The sequence below is a fragment of the Dermochelys coriacea genome, chromosome 16 (genome assembly GCF_009764565.3).
Source record: "Dermochelys coriacea isolate rDerCor1 chromosome 16, rDerCor1.pri.v4, whole genome shotgun sequence".
In the NCBI taxonomy this organism is placed as follows: Eukaryota; Metazoa; Chordata; order Testudines; family Dermochelyidae; genus Dermochelys; species Dermochelys coriacea.
Genome location: NC_050083.1, coordinates 15,370,986 through 15,391,271, shown reverse-complemented (window position 1 = coordinate 15,391,271; position 20,286 = coordinate 15,370,986). Strand labels below are relative to the sequence as shown.

At 47.5% G+C, this 20,286-nt stretch overlaps 2 protein-coding genes across 4 annotated transcripts in view; one reads left to right on the top strand and one right to left on the bottom strand.

Annotated features, from left to right (window-relative positions):
* Nucleotides 1–2,223: 2,223 nt before the first annotated feature.
* On the bottom strand, nucleotides 2,224–11,755 carry PRRT1B (proline rich transmembrane protein 1B). Its single transcript, XM_038374670.2, has 4 exons — nucleotides 11,461–11,755; nucleotides 5,227–5,657; nucleotides 4,405–4,545; nucleotides 2,224–3,408 (listed from the first exon to the last, which is right to left on the bottom strand). Exons 2-4 carry the CDS (start codon nucleotides 5,647–5,649, stop codon nucleotides 3,262–3,264), a joined length of 711 nt encoding a protein of 236 aa, XP_038230598.1. The 5' UTR covers nucleotides 5,650–5,657; nucleotides 11,461–11,755; the 3' UTR covers nucleotides 2,224–3,261.
* The window catches only part of UCK1 (uridine-cytidine kinase 1), a 22,504-nt gene continuing 9,452 nt past the window's right edge, over nucleotides 7,235–20,286 (top strand). The window contains exon 1 of one of the 3 annotated variants that reach the window (XM_038374668.2): nucleotides 7,235–7,252. In XM_038374668.2, the coding sequence (XP_038230596.1) occupies nucleotides 7,250–7,252 (3 nt within the window). In that variant the 5' untranslated portion in view covers nucleotides 7,235–7,249. Of the gene's footprint in view, nucleotides 7,253–18,733; nucleotides 18,910–19,524; nucleotides 19,781–20,286 lie in introns of those variants that run through there. The other 2 variants (XM_038374666.2, XM_038374667.2) reach the window with 2 other exon arrangements.

The following is a 20,286-nucleotide window of genomic DNA, read 5'->3' as shown; positions in this document are numbered from 1 at the left end:
CACCTACCTTGGGTGGAGGCCTGTACCCTAACTTGTCCAAAGTAATAAAAGTCCAACTCAGCCGGTTATATAACATTGCTTGCAAAAGTTAGACTGGATTAGTCCAAACACAAGAGGTCTGCTGAGACCACCCAAGGACTGTGTTAAGACATGACTGGTAAACCAAGGACAATGGAATTGGAAATTAATGAACCAAAAATTGATGTTGGGAATTCGGCTTAGCTGGTAAACAAAATACCGAAGGGGATGGGCGATGCCGCCCATCACTTCCTTTTTGGGGCCCTTAAAGAGATTCAGAGGGGCATGTCAAAACATCAGGTATAGATTGAAAGGAATGAGCCCCGCCCCTGGCATTCACCATGACGCTGTTGGGCCTTCATTGTCCTGATCCTGAGATATCCTGATCAGACCAGGCAAGAAAGGGGGACCCAGATGACATCCCCACTCCACTGGCTTCGGCTAAATCCCGAACAGCACCTGGCGTGAGACTTGGGTTCCTGCTGTCACCCCTCCCTCATGTTCTTTTCCTTCCCCACTTTATTTCTTCTCTTTCCTGTCTCTTTGCCTCTATCTAGCAGGCGTCTGGCTTAGCTGGCCAAGACAGCTCTGCCTTTTGCAAAACTGCCATGAGCCCGCAATCGGAAACAACAGCTAAAAGAAATGCCTCAACCTGAACAAATTGGCCTGATTTTGAGTGAGGCTAAGAACAGCAGCCTGCTCACAAGTGGAAGTCCGCATCAAAGACAGAAGCTGCATGTTCTATCTCTGCTGTTCTTTTCTGTCCCCTTTTATGCATTTGTTGTGTGTTGTATTAAAGCAAGGGGTTGACTGGACTTTAACAACCACTGTTCCAGCCCATCTCAACTATTTTTCTTTTTCCCAAAAAAGACAGTTATGGTCTTTAATACCTTCTAATGGACCATCAGACAGGGGTGTCCTTATGAAAACTCTCCCCAGCTAAAGGAAAGGGTTTAAGGCATACTGACAGCCTTACTTAATACTTCACATTTCAAATGCTTTAAATGTTTTTTTTTCTTCTTCTTCTTTCTCTTTACTGAAAGATTACAAATATTTTTAGTTGTGGTTGTTGCCATGGGGTTAAGCAGACCAAGGTCTCTTTACTCAAACCCCCAAACCATGTTTAACTGTTTAATGTCATACAGAGTCAGGATCATGTAAACACCGTTGACTCTCTGGACCCACTTATTCCATCAGAATTCACACCCCTGTCACACTGTACAAGCGCAAATGGAGCAGCAGAAATCCTGAGACCACAGCGTTTGGGATGGGGCTGTTTGGAGGGGGCCTGTCATCCTGCAGGAAAGGAGGAAGGTTCTGTGGAAGTTTGCAAAAAGGGCTAAGGCCTATGAAGTCCAATGAGTGGCTGATGCTGTTTCTTTTCATCATGCTCAGTCGTGGTGACCAAACCAGATAGCCCAACATGCATCCCTCTGATTCATTCCATTCTCTCAACATCTGTGATGACAACCACTGGGAGGCCCATGTGGGACAGACCTCACCGCCAGTCCATCGGCCTCTGCATGCGTACGATGTGTGCAGACGCTTCAGTAAACAGCCGGGCGACCTTAGGGGAGGGAGAGACCTCGGCTCCTGCAATAGGGAGCTGAGCACGTGGCCATTGCTGTAACCTTTAGAATAACAAACAGGCTTTTCCCCTTAAGGCTGGCAGGGCAGCAGGCTACGTAGGTGAATCTGAGTTTAGGCCATGGCTTACTGCCAGCTGTTTGTCCTGAGCCTGAATTTGGGCCTACCCATGCCCTTGGAGCCATCCGTCCTCCTGCAATTCACATGCAAGGATTTTATTTAAACAATGTTTCATGTGAACACAGCTCGGGAATTGACAGCTCTGGGGACTGGCAGCATATCCCCAGCATTGGGAGGGCCCCATCCATGTTTTCCCACCTCAGCCTAAAGGGCCCCCTTCTCGGGATGAAGAGCATAGGAAATGCTAGGCTGTATCAGACCCGAGGTCCATCTAGTCAAGATCTTGTCTCTGACAGTGGCCAGAACCAGTTGCTTCAGGAGAAGACGCAGGAAATGCCATAATGAATAGGCTTGCCCATAAGAGAGTGGTTGATTTTAAAACGGGTCAATGGGGGTCTATGATGTGATTATAGTTGCATATGGAAACATGAGATTTCGACAAACCTGTTTTTTTTTTTTTATTGAAATCTAGAAGCAGCAATGGGGGATATATGGGTCTCTTTTCTTTCCTTTTTTTTTATTAAAGTGTTTTCATATTGAGCTTTCTTGGGCCACAATCCCCAGAACAGGTTAAATTGTTCCTGTGAAATCGTGAAATAACACAGCTTTTGCTTTCCTTGCTGGCCATTTTGAACATAGATTCTGGATGTTAAAAGCTTGCGATATTCAGGCCATCAGAAAGGTGTGTTTCCTCTTATTCAAGTCCTATGATTGGAGTGATACCTCCAGATTTTGTGTGCCTAAAACACAATCACAAAATGTGTTGCTGCCATCAGATAACATATGACAGCAGAGACATTACCTCTGCTCCTGCAGGTGTTTGTGTGGTTTTCTCCAATGATTGACATGATTCTGCCTTTTCTAGATAGATCATTGTTCAGCACAAGCCACAAAGAAATTCCAGCTAAACTGGGATATCCTAGCAGAGGGGAGAGAGGGTTCTTGTGCTGGCAGCTTCTTTGCCTTCAGCTTGCCGCCATTGCACGTTTTCTTCCCACCAAGATGCTGTTCTGGGAATGGAGGCCACAAGCTGTGAACAAGGTATTGGATGTTGATAAATCATGGAGATGCCCTGGGACACAGAGCGTTTTGTGAAGCTGATGTTCAGCTTTTGGATTGCCCCAAGTTATTGAAGCAAGCAGCAGTCAGTCCGGTGGAGCTTGCTCACTTGTCTTGCAGTCTCGTGGGGCTGGATGAGGCAGGTGGGTTGCTTCCATGCTAGCTTTGGGGCAGCAACTAAGTCGTTGCCATGGTGTTGCTGGTTTGACTGGGCCTGGCACAATACCCCGCAGTCACTGCACTTGAGGAACAGAATGAAATACAATCCCAGGGGCTGGGCAACATACACTTGTGCTGCACAGTATCTGCTGGTAGAAAGTATGACAGCTTAGAGACCCTCTGATTTCCATGCCATCTTGCGGTATCATGGCACTTTTCTTAGCCCATGACTAGGTGCTTGCCATGCTCCCCCAGGTGCCGCTGATGGTGGCGGTGAGCTCTTCACGTGATGCGGCTTGTCATCTGTGGGGTGCTCTATCATACATAAAGGACCACCACTACATAGATGACCCAGCTGATGCACACAAACACTCCAAAGAGCAAGCTGAAGAGAACCAGTGATCGGGCTTTTTTGGATGCTAGCTTGGCTTGGATCAGGTCTCCTCTGTTCAGGGCTGCTCGTGTCTAGGGTTGGGGGAGAGAATGTGGACAATGAGAAGAGAGATGCAAGTTTCTTGCACTTCAAAGACAGTGTTTCCCTGTAAAGAGCTTTAAGCATATCTGATAAAAACCAAAGGCACTAACTATGACTAATGAAGAAGAAAAGGATGAAATTTCAGACCATCAAAGGCTCTGACTATGGATCCATGCAGAAAACCAGCAAGCACTGTCAGCACCCTTCCCAAAAGCTCTTTTGTTGATAAGAAAGAGCATTGGTTATTTATTCAGAAAGTGCAGCAAGATGCACCAGGCTGTCTTTCAACCACCAGCTTATTCACCCTGTCAGACACACAGGAGTACATTGTTTGGCCATAATGACCCATGTACAGATATGTATGAACTAAACAGCCATGGGATGACCAGGGCATTATTTTATTTCCAGAGCTCTGGGCTAAGTATGTGTAGGGCTTTACTTCATAGAGCGCAGTCCGCATTGGGAATTCTCTGCCCCATGAAGTACTTGCAGAATCCATGATACTAGGATTCAAGGAGGAAATAGACAATTAGTTGGGACTCCCAGTATAAATGGGAATTGGAAGTTTAACCATGGAGCTGGGTGGTCATATGCACCATGCTGAACTGATCACCAGATTTGGAAAGGAAAGGAATTCTTCCTGCCTTCCCACATCCCAAGCACCTGTTGACAGGGACCTTGTTGACCGGTACGGCCATCCATTAGGTCATTAAGCAGAGCTTTCTTAGGATCATGTGAGCATATCCTTACAGCTGACAATCAATGTCCCTTGGATAAAGTGGGGCATGAGGAAAGAATCCCACTGAAATGAACATATAACTGGTGCCTAGCAACTGGAGTGCTTCTATCAGTGCTGCCAATTGTTCTGTGTAACCAACCACATCCCTAACTAAGTGAATAAACTATATTAAGCACAGGGACCCCTCATCCCTCCTCCAACCAAGTTCAGAGAGCCCAGGTCACAGGAAGGAAAGGACACGTCCTACCTCATGGGAGTAGACAAGGGCGATCACCCCCGTCAAGAAGCAGCAAAAAATCGTCACCAGCACTGACTCCACCATATAGTCTTTGGGCAGACGCCTCCTATCTGCTGCTCCTGGAAGCCGACTGGCAGGAAGCCCGTTATACTGCAACACAGAGCAAAGAGTTCTGGTAATTCTTGGACACAAGTGATGTGGAGAGAGTGATCCAAGGACAAAGGATCACTGCCTTGGGTATCCCTTTGCTGTGGAATTGTTGGAGTTGCAGATAGGAGAGGACCCATGTAGATCAACCCACCCCCTCTGAAGGATTGCTCCTTATGCTATTTATTTCTATTTATTTCATTGTCCACTCCAGAGTTTCAGGTCTCATGCCTTGGGGCTTCCACCATTTCCTTTGGGAGGTAATTCTGCATCATCCTTTTCTAGGACTTCTGGGAACTCTCTGTGCAATGTACAGACCTGCCTGTTTATATACCCTGGCCATCTGCTGGCTTCCCCTTCTGACCCTGCTGCTGGAGGCTGAGGTGAGACTAGCCTACAAGTTGCTCAGTCCATGCAGTCGCTTTGCACTGCATGTACTCAAGGCTGGCCCCTGTCTGCTTTGGGCAGTATGTGGATTCTCTGCCTTCTCCTTCCCCCCAAAGGCCATGCGTTGGTGGAAGATTGGCCCCAGGCAAGAAGCTCATGCATGGGATATGACAGCCTAGGTAACTAATCTGTAGTGTTGCTGCATGCTGGTAACCAGTTAGAGAGAATGGGGGGACTGCAGGATAGGGACGAACATTACACTCAACAGTAATGAGAAGTGCTACTGTGGTTACATACAATAGTGTATGGGAAGGAGCCAGGAGGTAAATTCTGCTGCAAAGGTCCTGGCTGGTACATGATGGGCACTTGTCCTGAGATGGCCTGGAAAGGTGGGTACATCAAGTGAGCAGTCTTTGGGTCTGGAGGAGAATAGGGTGGGGGATCCCCAACAAAGCTTGTGTTGGTGATTCCTGAAGTGCACTTGGGTTCTTGCCCATCACATGCAGGGAGGTTGGGCTCGACCATGGTACTTGTGAGTCCAGAAGAAGATGTACTTCCAGTGCAGCCCTGCTGCTCCAGGCCTGTAATCCCTCCTCCGCTGTGGTCTGGAGTGGCACCCCAGGCTGGCCCCATCGCTCCTTCCATGCTGGCATTGCCTCCCTCCAGGGGCTCGCAGCTCCTCAGTCCCTCAGTCGAGGTGCAGGAGAGGTCACCTTCCATCTCTGGCCCTTTGAAGAAATTGCAGCAAAGGTTAAAGTGAGTGACAGGCACTTGCTGATATTGTTGCTCTAAGGAAGTGAAGATTCCTCATTCCAAAGTGCTCAGACAAACTGGAAATGCCTCTGCAAACTAATGCGACTTACATGAAGAACGGCTCTACATGGAGCTGGGCAGCCAAAACAGCTCATCTGCACATTCATGCTGTGGGCCTCCTAGGTCCCTTCTACAGACAGGCTCAGCCAAATAAGAGCCACCCTTGAACTGACCCAGACTGTTAGTTTGCAGTGAGACATTAGCTTTGTTTTTCTCCTGTGCCACAAGCAGCTGTGCTGAGTTATTGTGGGGGCACTGGGAGACCAGAAGCAGCAGGCACCAGAAATCTCATGACACGTTGTTCTCTGGAGGTTTCCAGCTCAACCCTATTGGCCCAGGAGAGGGGTTTATTCAAATCTCAGAACCTCTAGAGGCCTGGCTGGGCACAATAACTTCTGCTTTTACCCAGTACTCATGAATCAGTCCAATGCTTTAGAATTGCAGTCAACATGGTGTTTGTGTACCTGTCTCAGGCCAAGTGAATGGCTAAAACAGAGGTGGCTGTTACAACGCTGTAAATCTCTACGTACTGATTGACAAGAACAGAAGAATCTCAATGTAACTGCACCTCATTCGCTCTTTGAACTGAGCATCGGCCTGTTGTTTCCAAGGGCTCCGCTAGCGTAGAGTTTATTTCATACCAGATCTGTTGTTTAATCACTGCTTGGTGGCCTTACTGCCTTTTTTCCTCTGCCCTGTTGTTGAAGGCTTGCTAACTGCAGCCTGGCTCTGCATACAGGGGATGTTTTCTTTTTAGTAGGAAATAACCCCATGCTCTTCTTGGAGAGGGGAGAAGAAGGGAGTTGACAAAACAAAAAAATTCTGTGTCTTTTTGGAAACTGTAATCATAGCCTGTTGATATGTGAAATTAAAGGTGCTGTTGAAAACATGATGGGGTTATTTACATGTGACTCAGCACAGAAATTTGCATGACTTCATGTATATGATCTACATACATGGGGACAACATGTTATGGTGGTTTGTAATATTACTGGGGGTGATCCAATTAACATACCAAAAAATCCAGAGTGTCCATACCGTCCTGGACAACTCTGTCAGCTGCCATTGTGCACCAAATCTCAGCTCATGGTGATTTTTCAAGACGGCAGAAGCACAGGGGTGCTATGTAGCTGTGCTGCCACGGCCACCTTCTCTGTGTAATGCACCTTTTAGATTTTGAAGGACTCTGCCTACGTACAAAGACAGCTGTCCTTTGACTCTGAGGGGCTGCAGCTTGTTGCACAGGAGACTCACACACTGTGCTCTCTCCTGCAGTGTTTGCATTTGTACTTGTTGTTTTTCTTTAAATGGGCATAAATTATTGTGCTTAGCATATACATTAATTGCTAACGCTTACCATATATAAGTGCTTTTATAAATGGAATTCACTGCACAGTTAAATAATTCCCATAATGCCCTTATGCTGTGGGTAGATAAGTATTCTTTATCTTCATTTTATAGGTGGGGAAGCTGCTACAGCAAGGCAAGATAGCTTGTGCAAGGCCACATGGTGAGTCAGTCACATATCCGGTAAGATCACTATAATTTGGGGCCTGCTGATTAGTATCTGTAAATCTCCTTTCTCCCATTCTAGGAGAAGGGTGTCTGCAATAATAATGCTCCGCCCCATAAGCAAACGCCTGAAAAAGGAAATGACATGACAGAGCAAAAACCTTCTCACTGGCTGCTCTGGAGTGCAATGGCACTTTGGTTCAAGGTACAATGCGTTGGGCTACTGAAATGTCGCTGTGGGCCCAGTTGCAGCTGGTGGTTTCTGAGAGCATAGCTGGGCATGTGACACTTTAAAATGAGGCAGTGTTGTTGAAGGGAATCTGGGACTCCTGGGTTCTATTCCCTGCTCTGTGACTGACTTTCTGTGAGTCAATGGGTTTCTAGTCTTCATGGCCTTCGGCGTCTCAAGACAAGAATTAAGTTTGAGTATCGCTGTGGGCGGGCTGAGTCTCAGCTGAGCGAGGTTGTATCCCACTGATCTTCCAGGGGTGTGGGAAGGGATCTAGAGGAGGAAGAAAACCTGCTGGCCAATATGTTACTGCTGCTGTTAAGGGGAGGTCTATGCTAATGGTGTGTCTGGCATTGTGTTCTCAAAGAGAGAAGACATGAACTCATCCTGTGTGACACTGGGCAAGTTGCACTCTCTCCATGCCTTGGTTTCTCCATTCTTAAAATGGAGGGAATGATCTCTTACTTGAGTGGGGGGTCTAGAGAGGTGACGGGTTGGTGACGCACTGAGATCTCCAGAAGAAGGGTGCTATATGTGTACAAAATGCCATCACTGTCCGAGTAATCCTCTGCAGGAAATTCTCCATCAGCTGGAAGCACCCCTAGAGTCCCATCTTGGATGCCCGGGATTCCAGACAACTAAGGAGAATTAAACCAAACCAAGGCAGGCACATACCCTAAGGCTGCTGCCTGCCTCCTCCCTCCCTAGTGGCTGCCAGCACAACACAGAAGCCTCATAACAGGTTGTATTGTGGGGCATCAATCTCAGCTATGGCAGAAGAGCCTGGCTTCCACTCTTAGCAGGACACACAGCCATTGGAGCATGTCTAATTGGGGCTCTCTCACCTGAAGCTGGGACCTGCCAAGGAGAGTGAGAGGCCCAGCACTTGTCCAAACTGGGCCACCTCCCTGGTGTGAAATCCTAGTCAGGCCTTGGCTCAGGTTTCAGGACTTAGAGTTGGTTGCTGGTTTGTGCTGAGAGTGAGAGTCTGCTCTGGCTGCACTTCAGCAGGAGGGACCTGGGCAGAACCACCCATCCTAAGAGCTTTGGGTCAAGACAGAAATGACCCTTCCTGCCCCAGGGACCTGCGAGTGCAATGACATGTCTTGAAAATGGCCCTGACCCTGTAAGAAATTCTGCTTTGAATATTAAAGCCTAGAGGGCCTAGAACCGCCCTCCCTAGCATGCAGAAAATTTTTAGGCCTTGCCCAATTTCTATGGCCTGGTCAAGCAGGATAAACCCTCGTCCCAGCTGACTGGATCTCCCCACGCTCCTTTGGCTCTCCGTCGGGGGATTTCCTGCTCAATATCTACCATAACATAAACCACAGCCTTCCTGCGGGTCAGCCACCATAAACACCACATGCTGGGCCGATATGAAGAAATAAATAAAAGAGCTGGGGGAGGTTAGCATCTAGCCTGACGGGGGAGGCGTGTCACAGCAGAGCAGGCCCCGTGGAGTAGCTGTTCCTAGGCCAAAGTGTAGGCACTCACCAGATTTCGTGTCAGTACCAGAGGCCAACTGATCCATGGCTCCTTCTGAAGGGGGAAGTATCCCAAGGCTGGGTGTGTTCTGCAGAGTGATAGGTCAGCTGCCTGAGCAGGGCAGAGTAGGGAGCACCCCTGGATGGCTGCTAGGCCTGTCCAGCTGTAGCTTCTATCTTTAGTTCCTTTGCTAAGAGAGAACCTACTCCTGGGCTTTTGACTCTCCCCTCCGGAGGAGAAGAGCAACTGTAAAGAAATCCAAGTAACATCCAGCCCTTAATTAGTGGTTTATATTGCTAGGTTTGTGTGTGACTATTCCCCCTCCTCCAGACCTCTGAGAGATAAGGCAACAATGACTCTCCTTCCTACATGGAGATACCGAAGCAAGGAGGCTACATGACTTGCCCAAGGTCAGTGCTTGAGTCGGTGTCAAAGTTAGGACTAGCCCTCGGGAGTCAGACTATTAATTGAAAACAAACAATGCCCAAATGAGAGAGAGAGATGCCTGCCTGCCTGCCAGCTACCGACCCCACACTAGAGCGCTTCTCTGGAACTAGAACAGTGGGGGGAAATGGATTTTTTGGTTCACTGGTAGTTCTGAAAAATCAGAGAAAAAATCATTTTGGGTCAACCCAAAAGTGAAATTTTCCAGTTCAGCAAATCAAAAAGTAAATAAATTTAGCTCAGTTGGGGTCAAGCTAAATGTTTTATTTCAATTTTGAGCTCCCCGCCCCCCCTTTTAAATTAAAGAGGTAATTTTAAAAAGGTGTTTCCAATCAAAAAGTCAGTGTTTTGTTTCAAAAATGACAAAAAAGTTTTGACTTTTGCAGATTTTTTTTATCAGCTAAAATAATTTACCCGCATCAACATGAATTTGTGAAGTGTGTCAGTTGACCTGAATCTCCCCCCACCTCCCAGAGGAAAAAAGTTAATTTTCTCAGACTGTATGTGTCCTCTGGTCTCTGAGTGAGCTCCTTGGGACCCTCCTTAATGAGACTCAGCAGTAGGGTGCCCCCAACACCCAACTGTGCCAGGGAAGGAATCGGTTGCTTATGCTGCCTTCTCCATTCAGGCCCTCTGTGGGAAGCATGATGCTCTGGCAGCAAGACCACATGCATCCCTCATAGCAAGTGGGTCCAAGCTGCAGAACAGCTGTAGATAGGGCAATCCTCAGATGGTACTGCAGGGAGACACAGCATCCTTATCCTGCGCACACCTTACAGCAGTCTGGCTACTGCAGAGGCTGCACCTTTGTACCATGGCTGCAGTGTGATCGTGGCATTGGGATGTCACTGGGCCTTCTCCTTGGCAGCTGGCCTTGTATTGATGTTCAGTGCCACACAGAATGGGTTCACATGTTTTCTCTCCAAATGCAATGAAATTCAGGGGTTCCCCAGGAGAGCAGCTGGAACTCAGCTGTCTCAACTGAGTTTTGCTCAAAAGTTGTGATGTTCAAACCCAAAACTCTGGGGGGAACTCCATATAGCTCCAAACCATCTAGACCTCTGCCTGATTCCCACTTGGCTTACCAGCGTGCCTCATGGATACACCTGTTCACATGTGTCCCCATGCCCACGACCCACCAGGTGGCTGAAGAGCCACCTACAAACAGCCTATGCTTGAAGCTGCAGCTCCTTGAGGCTCCATATAGACATGGGGGAGAAAGAACCTGTCTGAGTTGCTCTCCTATCTGGCCTCAATTTTTGGGGCAGAATTTCCTCTTGGAAACTAGGCATTGGGTTTTGGCTGCAATTGCTGAAGGAGGGGATTGCCTGCATGCTGTTTGTGACCACCTTTGTCCAAGGGCTGTTGTATGTAGTGTAAATACCCAGATTCCATGCCACTGGTTTCTCCTGTTAGGAAACTGACTCGCAAAGCCCTGAAATCTGCTGCAGCTCGACAGTGTGAGAATTCACTCCCCCTCTTTGGTGACTGGGAGCTCCCAGCCACATGGAAACTCTCCCAAACACGCACAGACCAACTTCCTCCTTCCCCACAAAACACCGTGCATCGCTTTGTGAATCAGAAAAGAGCTCTGGCAGCTGGTACTAGTCTCTAATGTGCTAATCTCCAGAGGGGGGTTCTCTTTACATGAACTAATAATGTAAGAGGTAACATGCTCTGAGCCTCATCTGGGAACCTGGAATTCCTGATTTTTAATCCTGGCTCTGATGCTGACTTGCTGTATGACCTTGAGTCAGTCGCCAATCTCCTCCTGTGCCTCAGTTTCCCCACCCGTGGCAGGGAGATTATGGTATTTTCTTAGCTCACAGAGGAGATTGTATAACTCTTGGTAGACCCTAGTTTGCTACAAACTGCACAGACTACAGGGGTCTCCCACCTCCAGACCCAACCAGTTGCAGTTGAACTGGTCCTTATAGAGCTGAGCACTTGCCTTCGAGCCACCCCAGTGTATGAAGAGCAATGTCCAGGCATTGTGCAATGTCCAGGCATCGTTTACTCCGCCCAAAAGAAATGAAAGTTCACGTTACCTGAATCAGTGGTCGTTCCTCTCACTTCTTAGTCGGTTTCACTCCAGAACATGCTGGTGAGTGACCCAAAGCAGAGCAAAGATTCCCTTTCAGTGGGATCAGCTGTTCTTAGGAAACTCTATTGAGCTATCTATGCTCCTGATCTAGAGAGAGAGTCCTCTTCCTGCATTTCCCTGGGGAGTGACTATCCCGCGAACTAAGCCCTGTGCCTCCTTCCCTACTCGGATTCAGTTTCCTGGGGCTGAGTTGAGCTTTATTAATAATTGACAAGCTTGTTTGCAGATGACTGTGTACACAAGGGCAGCGCAGCTCCCGTGCCATGGTGTTCCCAGCCAGGCCAGGCTGTACCAGTATCTCCCTGCTCCTGGGGGCGGGGTGGATGGGGGGATGAAGGCCAGATGCAGTGAGACCAGCCTTCCCTATCTACCCTGGCAGAATGAGCATAAGCCTGTCAGAGCCTGCTCCAGATAAGGGGATACAATAGAGGGGGAGGGATACCCCCCAAACAGGCCATGAAGCCCTTTGAACTGTAAATACCTGTTGGAGCCAAATCATACTAAATAACTGTGACTGGGAGCCAGGGCTGGTGTTTTCTTGGCATTTAGACCTGGAATGGGGTGGTGTTGCTGCCTTGAGGAGGGGAAGGGGGGTGTCTGCCTGAGAGCACTTCAAAGGAGGGACTGTCTTTTAAAAAACCCAATCTCCCTAATATGGACAAAAGAATCACCTTAAATCAGCCCCTTAAATTAGTGTGAAATGTGTCTGGGAAAGGGGGCTTTTTACACAATGCAGCCTGGTGTGTTCCCTATTCAGTGAGAGAGCAGGCCACTCTCTTCATCTTTACTAAGCAGTGAATTGGTGGTGAGAACATTGAGTAGTGTTGCTGTGAGCTGTTAAACTGCCACTATGTTCCACCCCAGAGATGGCTGCGTTTCCATGGCGTGTGAAGTGAGCCCTTTTATATACAGTTTATAAAATGCTCTTAGAACTGTCTGGGTGAAAGCTGCTGGAGCAGCAGAGCCCATTGTCATTAATTTTGTGTTGCCCATTAGCCGTTTAATGAAAAACAATAAATTGGAGAAATAGGTGGTGATTAAAAAAATCAGCCACAAGAGACTAACAAATGAATAGATTCAGTGAGACAAGGGTTAAAATAGAGCCGAAGAGAAAAGACAGACCTAATATCTTGTGTTCCAGCCTCTCCCTGCTCTCCGGGGAGAGGACTATTGTCTGTCATTCGCTCGATCCTACAAAACCCTTGTGCACACCAGTAACTTTACTGACATAGTCAATCCCAGTGACTCCAAGGGGACTACTCACCAAATAAAAGTTACTCACATGTGTTTGCAGGACTGTAATCTCTTTGGGACAGGAGCCCGTCCTTTACATTTGTAAAGTGCTCGCCTGGCGTGGATCCCTGTGTAACATCACGATACAGATCCCCACAACTAATAAACATTTGGGGAGCGCACTGGGGAGAATCTTTTAGTTTCCAAGTGGCAGTTGCTGCTGCCAGTCAGTCAATGAACAAACGTGAGATGAACTTGTCTTCTCTTTTCACTAAGCACCCTAGAGTACTTGGGGATCACGTGGCTTCTAGGAGCCACCGTCTTTCATTTCCAGGCAGCCCTCACTGAACGGCAGCCACCTCTGGGGTGGAACACAGCTGCTGGGGTTTTTTTTGTTTTTGTTTTTTGTTTTTTTAACAGAGCACAGCAATGCTACATGTATGACAGTTATTGGCTGAGCTGACATGGGTGGACACTGATTTTGGGAGCTGTGTAGAGTTGGAGGAACTCCTCTTCCAACCCCAGACAAGCCGAGATGCTTGGCATTTTTCAAATGAAGTGCATTTTGTCACAAATGGCTATTTTGTTGCAAAAATAATATTTTTTGTGAAAAGTTGCCAATTCGATTTTTTTTCACAAATATCATGCCTTCCCCTTCATTCACTAAAACATTTTACCAAAGCCTGGGGTTCTCTAGAGTTTCGGTGACGTCTTCAGTAAAAGTGTTGCAGAGAGCAAAACTTGGGAAATTTTAAAGGCGGAGGGAGAGCCAAACTGGATCTGTTTCAAGCCCTTTGAAGTTAAAACAACTTTGTAATGTCTCGTGAAAATAGGCTTAATTTCTTGTCTTGCTGCTCTAAGCAGCAGCGGTCATTATATTGCCTCCCTTGGGGGGACAGGAGGCTCAGGTCCTGGTCTCCACACAGCTTTTGTGCTGGTATAACTGTGATTTGTTATGGATACAGTTATGCTGGTACAGGCTCTAGTGTGGAAAGCAGTACAGCCTGGGTGAGTAGCCGAGCTCTTAGGAGTCTGTTTACACGAGGAGCACTAGGAATACTGTTGTATTACACCAGCAAAGCTGCACTTTGCACTAGTCTAGTGACGAGTGACTGTCTACACTCCAGATTTGTCACCTCAGTTATGTCATCACCTCCTCATGCCCCTGACCAACCTAGCTGTGCCCGCAGAAGTCTGTCCTTTCCCTCCCCCAGTCTGCTTTGCTGGGCAGTTATTTCTGCTGCTATACCTGGGCCGCAGTACAATTCAGTGCTGGCTTCAGTCTGTACCCCTCTCTCCTGGGAATCATTAACTCTAAATATGGAGTTAATTAACACTTGTGGCTGTTTCTTTATGTCTGTGGCTGCAAAGGGTGCTGCTGTCTGATTCAAGGAGGGAGTGGCCTTTTTTCCTGAGGTTTCATCAGACTGCAAAGAATTAATGAGCACCCAGGAAATGCAGCTCCCTTTTGTGACGACCAGGCAATCAAAGATCTCCAGTTAGCCGTTAAATTGTCTGTGTTAATTTAAGAGCAATTAAAACAATTTCCCATATAAGCAAAATCTTCAGCAGAATTTACCTTATGTCTGGTTTGAAAATCTCTCATTTCCTATTAATTCCAGTAATTTCCCATATCACCCTGTAGCTGAACTGTTAATTTTTTTTCTCTGGGTGTAAATAGTTTAATGATTACATCCAACACATTTTTAAGTTTGACTGATTTATTTCTCTTTGTAGCGATTAAAGTATGTGCCCCCCCCTCCAGTTTTTGTGAGAAGAGTTTTAGAGAGTAATATAGACTTTGATTCCGACTTTCCTACCAGGGTTTATGGTTGACCATTAACACTAGTCCCATCGAGGGGCAGAACTGTGTTATTACACTGCAATTTCTTTTAAATGTCTCAGGGTTCCTAATCCACTTCTTGCCTTGTCCACTCCCATTTGTTCATATAATTGGTAGTTTTTGCTACACTGTCCCGTGGTTGTACTTCTCATATATAAATGTGGCCCATACTTGAACCTGGCCTTTCTGGGTCTCTCTGAAGCATTTGTTCCATTACGTAATTAATAAAACCTTTGGTTTTTAGTCTGTTTTTAGAGGCAGGTTCCTGTGAAATTGCCTGGATGATGTTCTGAGGGTAATGGGCCACTGACCCAGCTACGTTCCAAGATATTCCCTTCCAGTTTTTTTGCTTTGAGACTAATCGTACCACTTCATGGACATGGAAAGAAATATTTGCCTAGCCTAAAAAAGTCCTTTGGAATTTTCAGGACTTTGATTTTACATGGCAAACAAACTATTCTTTCTCCTTGTAGTGAACGCCAGCTCCCCGCCTTTCTCTCACACACGTGATCTTGTCTAAAAAGTCCTCCCAAGACTGCTCTGTTCGTGTTTGCCATCTATTTTCTAGTTCTCTGATAGATGTTTATCTTCTGATACTGGTTTCCATACAATTTGTTGTCTGTTTCTACTATGTAGATAACACTCATGCATTGTAGATAGTCTGGTAATATTGTAGATTGATAGTCAGATTCCAGAGGGGACCATTAGGACCATCTAGTATGACCTCCTGCATAACACAGGCCAGAGAATTTCACAAGTTGATGCTTGCATCAAGACTGTAACTTCTGGCTGAGCTGCAGCATTGCGATGTAAAGACTTCAAGTAGCAAAGAATCCACCATAACCCATGGTGGTTCCAGTGCTTAATGACCCTCACTGTTAAAAATGTGTACCTTATTTCTAATCTGAGTTTTTCTTGCTTCCAGCCATTGAATCTTGCTATGCCTTTGTCTGCTAAATTACTGAGGTCTCTACTATCAGAAATTATTATAAAGCTTACTCAAGAGTTTAACACTCCTAATATAGTTACATGAGTTGGGGGAGGGGAGAGACCCAAGGTCTAGATTAATCCCCTCCCAAACTGTTAATATTTATCTGCTCAGGGAATTAGGAACGGAACACAGAGCTCACAGTTCTTGATCACTGGTTTAAATCTGCCCTGTGTCAGTAATGACCAAAAGTAGTGACCCTCTGATAGATGTCTGGCCCATGAGTTTTGAGGGGTCTCGGCCTTGTTTCTGGTAGGCAGGTATAAAAAAATAGCAATACCATTGGCATGTTGACCCCTTTGTTGGGAGCCTCAGCAGATAGGACAGTGACTGAAAGCACTATGGAGAGTGATTGTCCCTCTAAATTCCACCCATGCTGCACCTGCCCCTTTCCCCTTCTAGGGGAAAGAGGCTTTTACTCTCCGGTAGTGTCAAGCTGGCATCTTTCAGCAGCTCTTTTCTCACATAGGGCCTGATCCAAAGCCCACTGAAATCAACGGGAGCCTTTCAATTGAAAAACTTCAGTGGGCTTTGGGTAAGGCCTTAGAGAAAAACAATGAAAAAGGGAGAAAATTGAACAGCAAGCTCCCAAAATATTTCCCTTTCCCAGCCTTTGGAAGCTAAAAGCCAGAGCAGCTGCTGCTAAGAACCATTACAAGCAGCAGTGAGCTGGCAACTTTAATTTTCAAATCACTAGGGGGAGTGTAAAACATGAGGAGAGAGCCTGGAAACCTTTACAAAGGTTAAGAAATTAGAAAGCCTGTTTCCCCTCCTGCAGGCTGCCCTGAACTTGCCCCTGAGGTGTCTCTTCTAGAGCCCCACTCTGCCGCCACTTAGGGAATTGTTTTTTAAAAAACAAAAGAAAATGTGAATTCACATTACTTCTCCCTAATTTCACGTTTTGGAGACAAATGAGAGCTGGAAACTTTTGTTTGGACTTTGCTAAATACTTCTGAAAGGGGCAGCCAGACAGATTGGAAAAGGAATCTGCCAACTCCTTTCAGGAGTGAAATTGTCCACATAAAGGAAAGGCCATGCAGACTTTTTTAGGCTGAAAGTAAAACTGAACTGCTGCCAGGGAAATTGCTGTGGACTCCTGACTTTTGTAACCTCCTTCCCCCAAAAGCCAGAAGAAAATAAGGGCTTCTTGTCTACATATGGAGAATTGCTGAAAATGTTTACAGGTGTAACTACAGCCCTCTTTATATTAATAGGTTTCAGAGTAGCAGCCGTGTTGGTCTGTATTCGCAAAAAGAAAAGGAGTACTTGTGGCACCTTAGAGACTAACAAATTTATTAGAGCATAAGCCTTCGTGAGCTACAGCTCACTTCATCGGATGCATGAAGTGAGCTGTAGCTCACGAAGGCTTATGCTCTAATAAATTTGTTAGTCTCTAAGGTGCCACAAGTACTCCTTTTCTTTATATTAATGTAATTCACAACAGTGTAACTGCATTGATGCTCCCCCTTTGTCTGTATCCATCTGTTGTCTCTTGTCTTAGAAGGTAAGCTCTCTGGGGCAGGAACCATCCTTCTGTTCTGTATTTGTACAGTACCTAGCACAATGGGGTCCTGGTCCATGATGGGAGTTTCTAGGCACTATAATAATACCAACTGAATATAGACCTGCTGCATTTGTATAAAGTGCTTACACCAATTATTTACTGGAAAATCAGTGCAGTTAAACCCTGCTTTGCATCAGTGCAGCCTGTATGTCTTCATTGGGACTTTGTATCCATGTATTACCTGCATTATCCAGCTGATACTGTCTTTTATTGCTGCCAAATTTTCTAATGTTGACCAGCCCACGGAAAGGAAAGTCAGCCAAAGAAAGAGGGTTAGGAAAAATTTCTGCATTAGCATTTCTTTGTTAAAGTGAAAGGATCATGCATTTTTTGGATGACAGATCCAAGGTGGCTGCTTTTTTTACACCATGTTGCATTTGTTCTGCAATCTTTCATCCAAAGTGCAAAGCATTATGTGTGCTGAATAGCATTTTGGATGAAATATTCAATAGATAAAAGCAGCTTGTTGTGATAAAAGAAAACAGTGCTGCTGTGACTTAATGTTTTTTGCTTTTACAGATTGCCCCTTTCAAAGAGTTGACTTTACTTTTCCCGTTGGTGAAATGTAAGCTATGCAAGTAGGACATGTTATATAACAGTAGTGCATTGCACGTGGATCTCCTTGTGCTTTTGCTGAAAGTGCAGTAGGGTGTTGTCATAATTCTTTATGAGGAGGGCAAGAGCCAATGTTAAAGGTACAGTCATTTGCATAGGGAGTGAGTGGCATGATAAAGGCCACCCCCTGGGGGAGCTCCCAGCCACTTCCACCTTTCAATATAATAGACATGATTGAATCCCTTTCCCTTGTAAACCTAGGGAGGATCCTTTGGTCTCTAATCAGTACACCAGCATTTAGAGCTGGCCGGGGAAATAGAAATCCCTTCTTGGGAAAAATGTCACCTTTTTGAAAATGTTTTCTCTTGAATGGGGGTGAAAAGTTAAAAACGCACCAGTTGTTTGCAGGAAGAGAGAGCTAGAAAAAAATCCTTTTCTAGAGGATCGAAATGGAATTTTCCAGCTTTCTCGCTGCCCCCTACCTGCTCTTAAGCTGCAATTGACAAGAGCCTTCCAGCCTATGTCCCTGGGCTTTGCCTGTCTGGCCGCTGGAGCTGAGGGAGTAGGGTGACCCGATGTCCTAATATTAGGGGCTTTGTCTTCTAGAGAGCCAAGTACCTCCCGCTCCCTGATTGTTCACACTTGCTCTCTGGTCACCCTAGGGTGGGAGGGGAGGCTGAGCCCCGGGGCAGCAGGGGCGTTGTCAGCGTGATTTTCCGGGCGGAAAATTAGGGGTGGAGGTTTTTTGGGGCAAAATTGCAGGTTTCCCATGGACAACGATTTTACGAAAGGGGCGATTTCCATCTGAAAAACCATTGCCAGGGCCTGCTCCCAGCCCGTTGCAGGGTCGATCCACCGGCCCCTGGTTTGTCACCCTCCCCGGGTTAAGCGGTCGCCCCCACGCCCTCAGTCCCTCTCCTTTCGCAGCCCTGTCCAGCTGGTCTCTTCTCACGGGCTGCAGAGCCGACTGCGCAGGCTCTGGACGCTGCGGACGCAGGGACTACAACTCCCAGCCTGCCTCGCGGCCGCTCGGCGACTCCGCTAGCGGGCCGCGCGGCGCAGTGGCTGCTGGGAGCTGTTGTCCCCCTGGGGCAGTGGCGACTGGCGAGCTATGGCTTCGGCGGGCAGCAGCCTCGGCGGGGGGGAGACCGAGCGACCGCACCCCAGGCCCTTCCTGATCGGGGTGAGCGGAGGCACCGCCAGCGGCAAGGTAGGAGCCGCCCCCGGACCGGGGGAGCCCAGGAGCGGCCCCGATCAGGGCGCAGCCTGTTCAGGGTGCGATGAGTGTGGCCGGTCTCAGCTCAGCCGTGGCGCCTGCGGAGGCCACGGGCCCATACAACACTGCAAGGGGTGCTCAGCCTCCGCCCCACAGAGCCGCTTGGGCACCCTCCCCAGGGAGAGCCGGGTGCGCTGTCCTCTCCGCCCACGGGGGCATGCTGTCTCGGTGCTGGGGACACCTGTGCAGGTGAAGGCCCCTGAGTGGGTGGGGAGGGTCCAGCGCCATGGTCTTTTTGGCGAGCCCCACATCAGTTTTGCAGCACAGTGGGTCCCTGTCGTCTACGAGGAGGCTGCCCCTGACGTGATGATTTGGGTGCCATTCGTGGGATTCCCAAGTGAAAGGAGTTTGTTCGTTCTCGTCTCTGGTTGCCTATAGAGCAGCCTCTAGAGGCGGCAGCAGGGAAGCAGGCCTCCTGGCAGGGTCTATCCCAGCACCGTCACCAACTTGTGTGGCTTTGGACAAGTCACTTCACCCATCTCTGTTCCCCAGTCTGCCAGGTTAGGAGGATACTGACCTACCTCGCTGGGAGCCTGACCTGATATTTGTTCCAAAGTATCATCAGCATTATTATTAGGGACCAGAACGTCACACCTACTTCCCTTCCTTCACCATCTGAGTGATCCTGGCTAGCACAAACGGCTCACGCTCTTGACAAAACCTGGGACAAAGACCCAAACTGAGACATGAGAAAAGGACAGGTGCTTTAAAAGACACAAGCTTCCCTACTTCAGCAGCAGTTTTCTTCTCTCTTGCCACAGTTGCGAGGCAACATTTCTGACATCAGTGATTTACCATGATAAAAGTGAGCACATACCAAACCTGGAGGTAAACAGGGATATAAATGAAGTGCAGTCCTCATAGCAAACTCCCAAGTGGGTTGGAACCAGAAGCCTTAGCGAATGAGCCTCCCACACACCCACCAATCTCTCACTCTGATTGCTTGTCCATGCATAATCTTTAACCTTGTCCTGGGAGAAGAGATGTTTGTTGGGGAGTCTTGGGGAAGGATGATTTGTGTAAAAGGTAGAGGATTGCCTAACAGGAGATGCAGAAGGAACCTGGACTTTGCTCTCAGCACAAATATTGACGCAGCCCAACTCCAAAGGTGACACCACATGAGGGAGAGAGATGGAGCTGAGGAAAAGCCAGTGCTTTGTTTGGCCTCTGTGGGTACATCTGCACTGCAGCTGGGAGCAACCTCCCAGCCCAGCTGGGCAGACGCATGGTGGCTCAGGCTAGCTGCCTGAGTCCAAGCCCCTGGTCTGAGTCAGGTCACTGGCTTGAGCCACTCTTGTTAGCACACTAGCT

Bases quoted from the DNA above. Each gene is read 5' to 3' on its own strand.
- PRRT1B (XM_038374670.2), bottom strand. From the start codon at position 5,649: ATGGAAGGTGACCTCTCCTGCACCTCGACTGAGGGACTGAGGAGCTGC. The intron at 4,546-5,226 runs GTATGTAACCAC...TCTGTGTTGCAG, and splicing joins GCTCCTTCCCATACACTATT to TATAACGGGCTTCCTGCCAG. The intron at 3,409-4,404 runs GTAGGACGTGTC...CCCCAACCCTAG, and splicing joins CCCTTGTCTACTCCCATGAG to ACACGAGCAGCCCTGAACAG.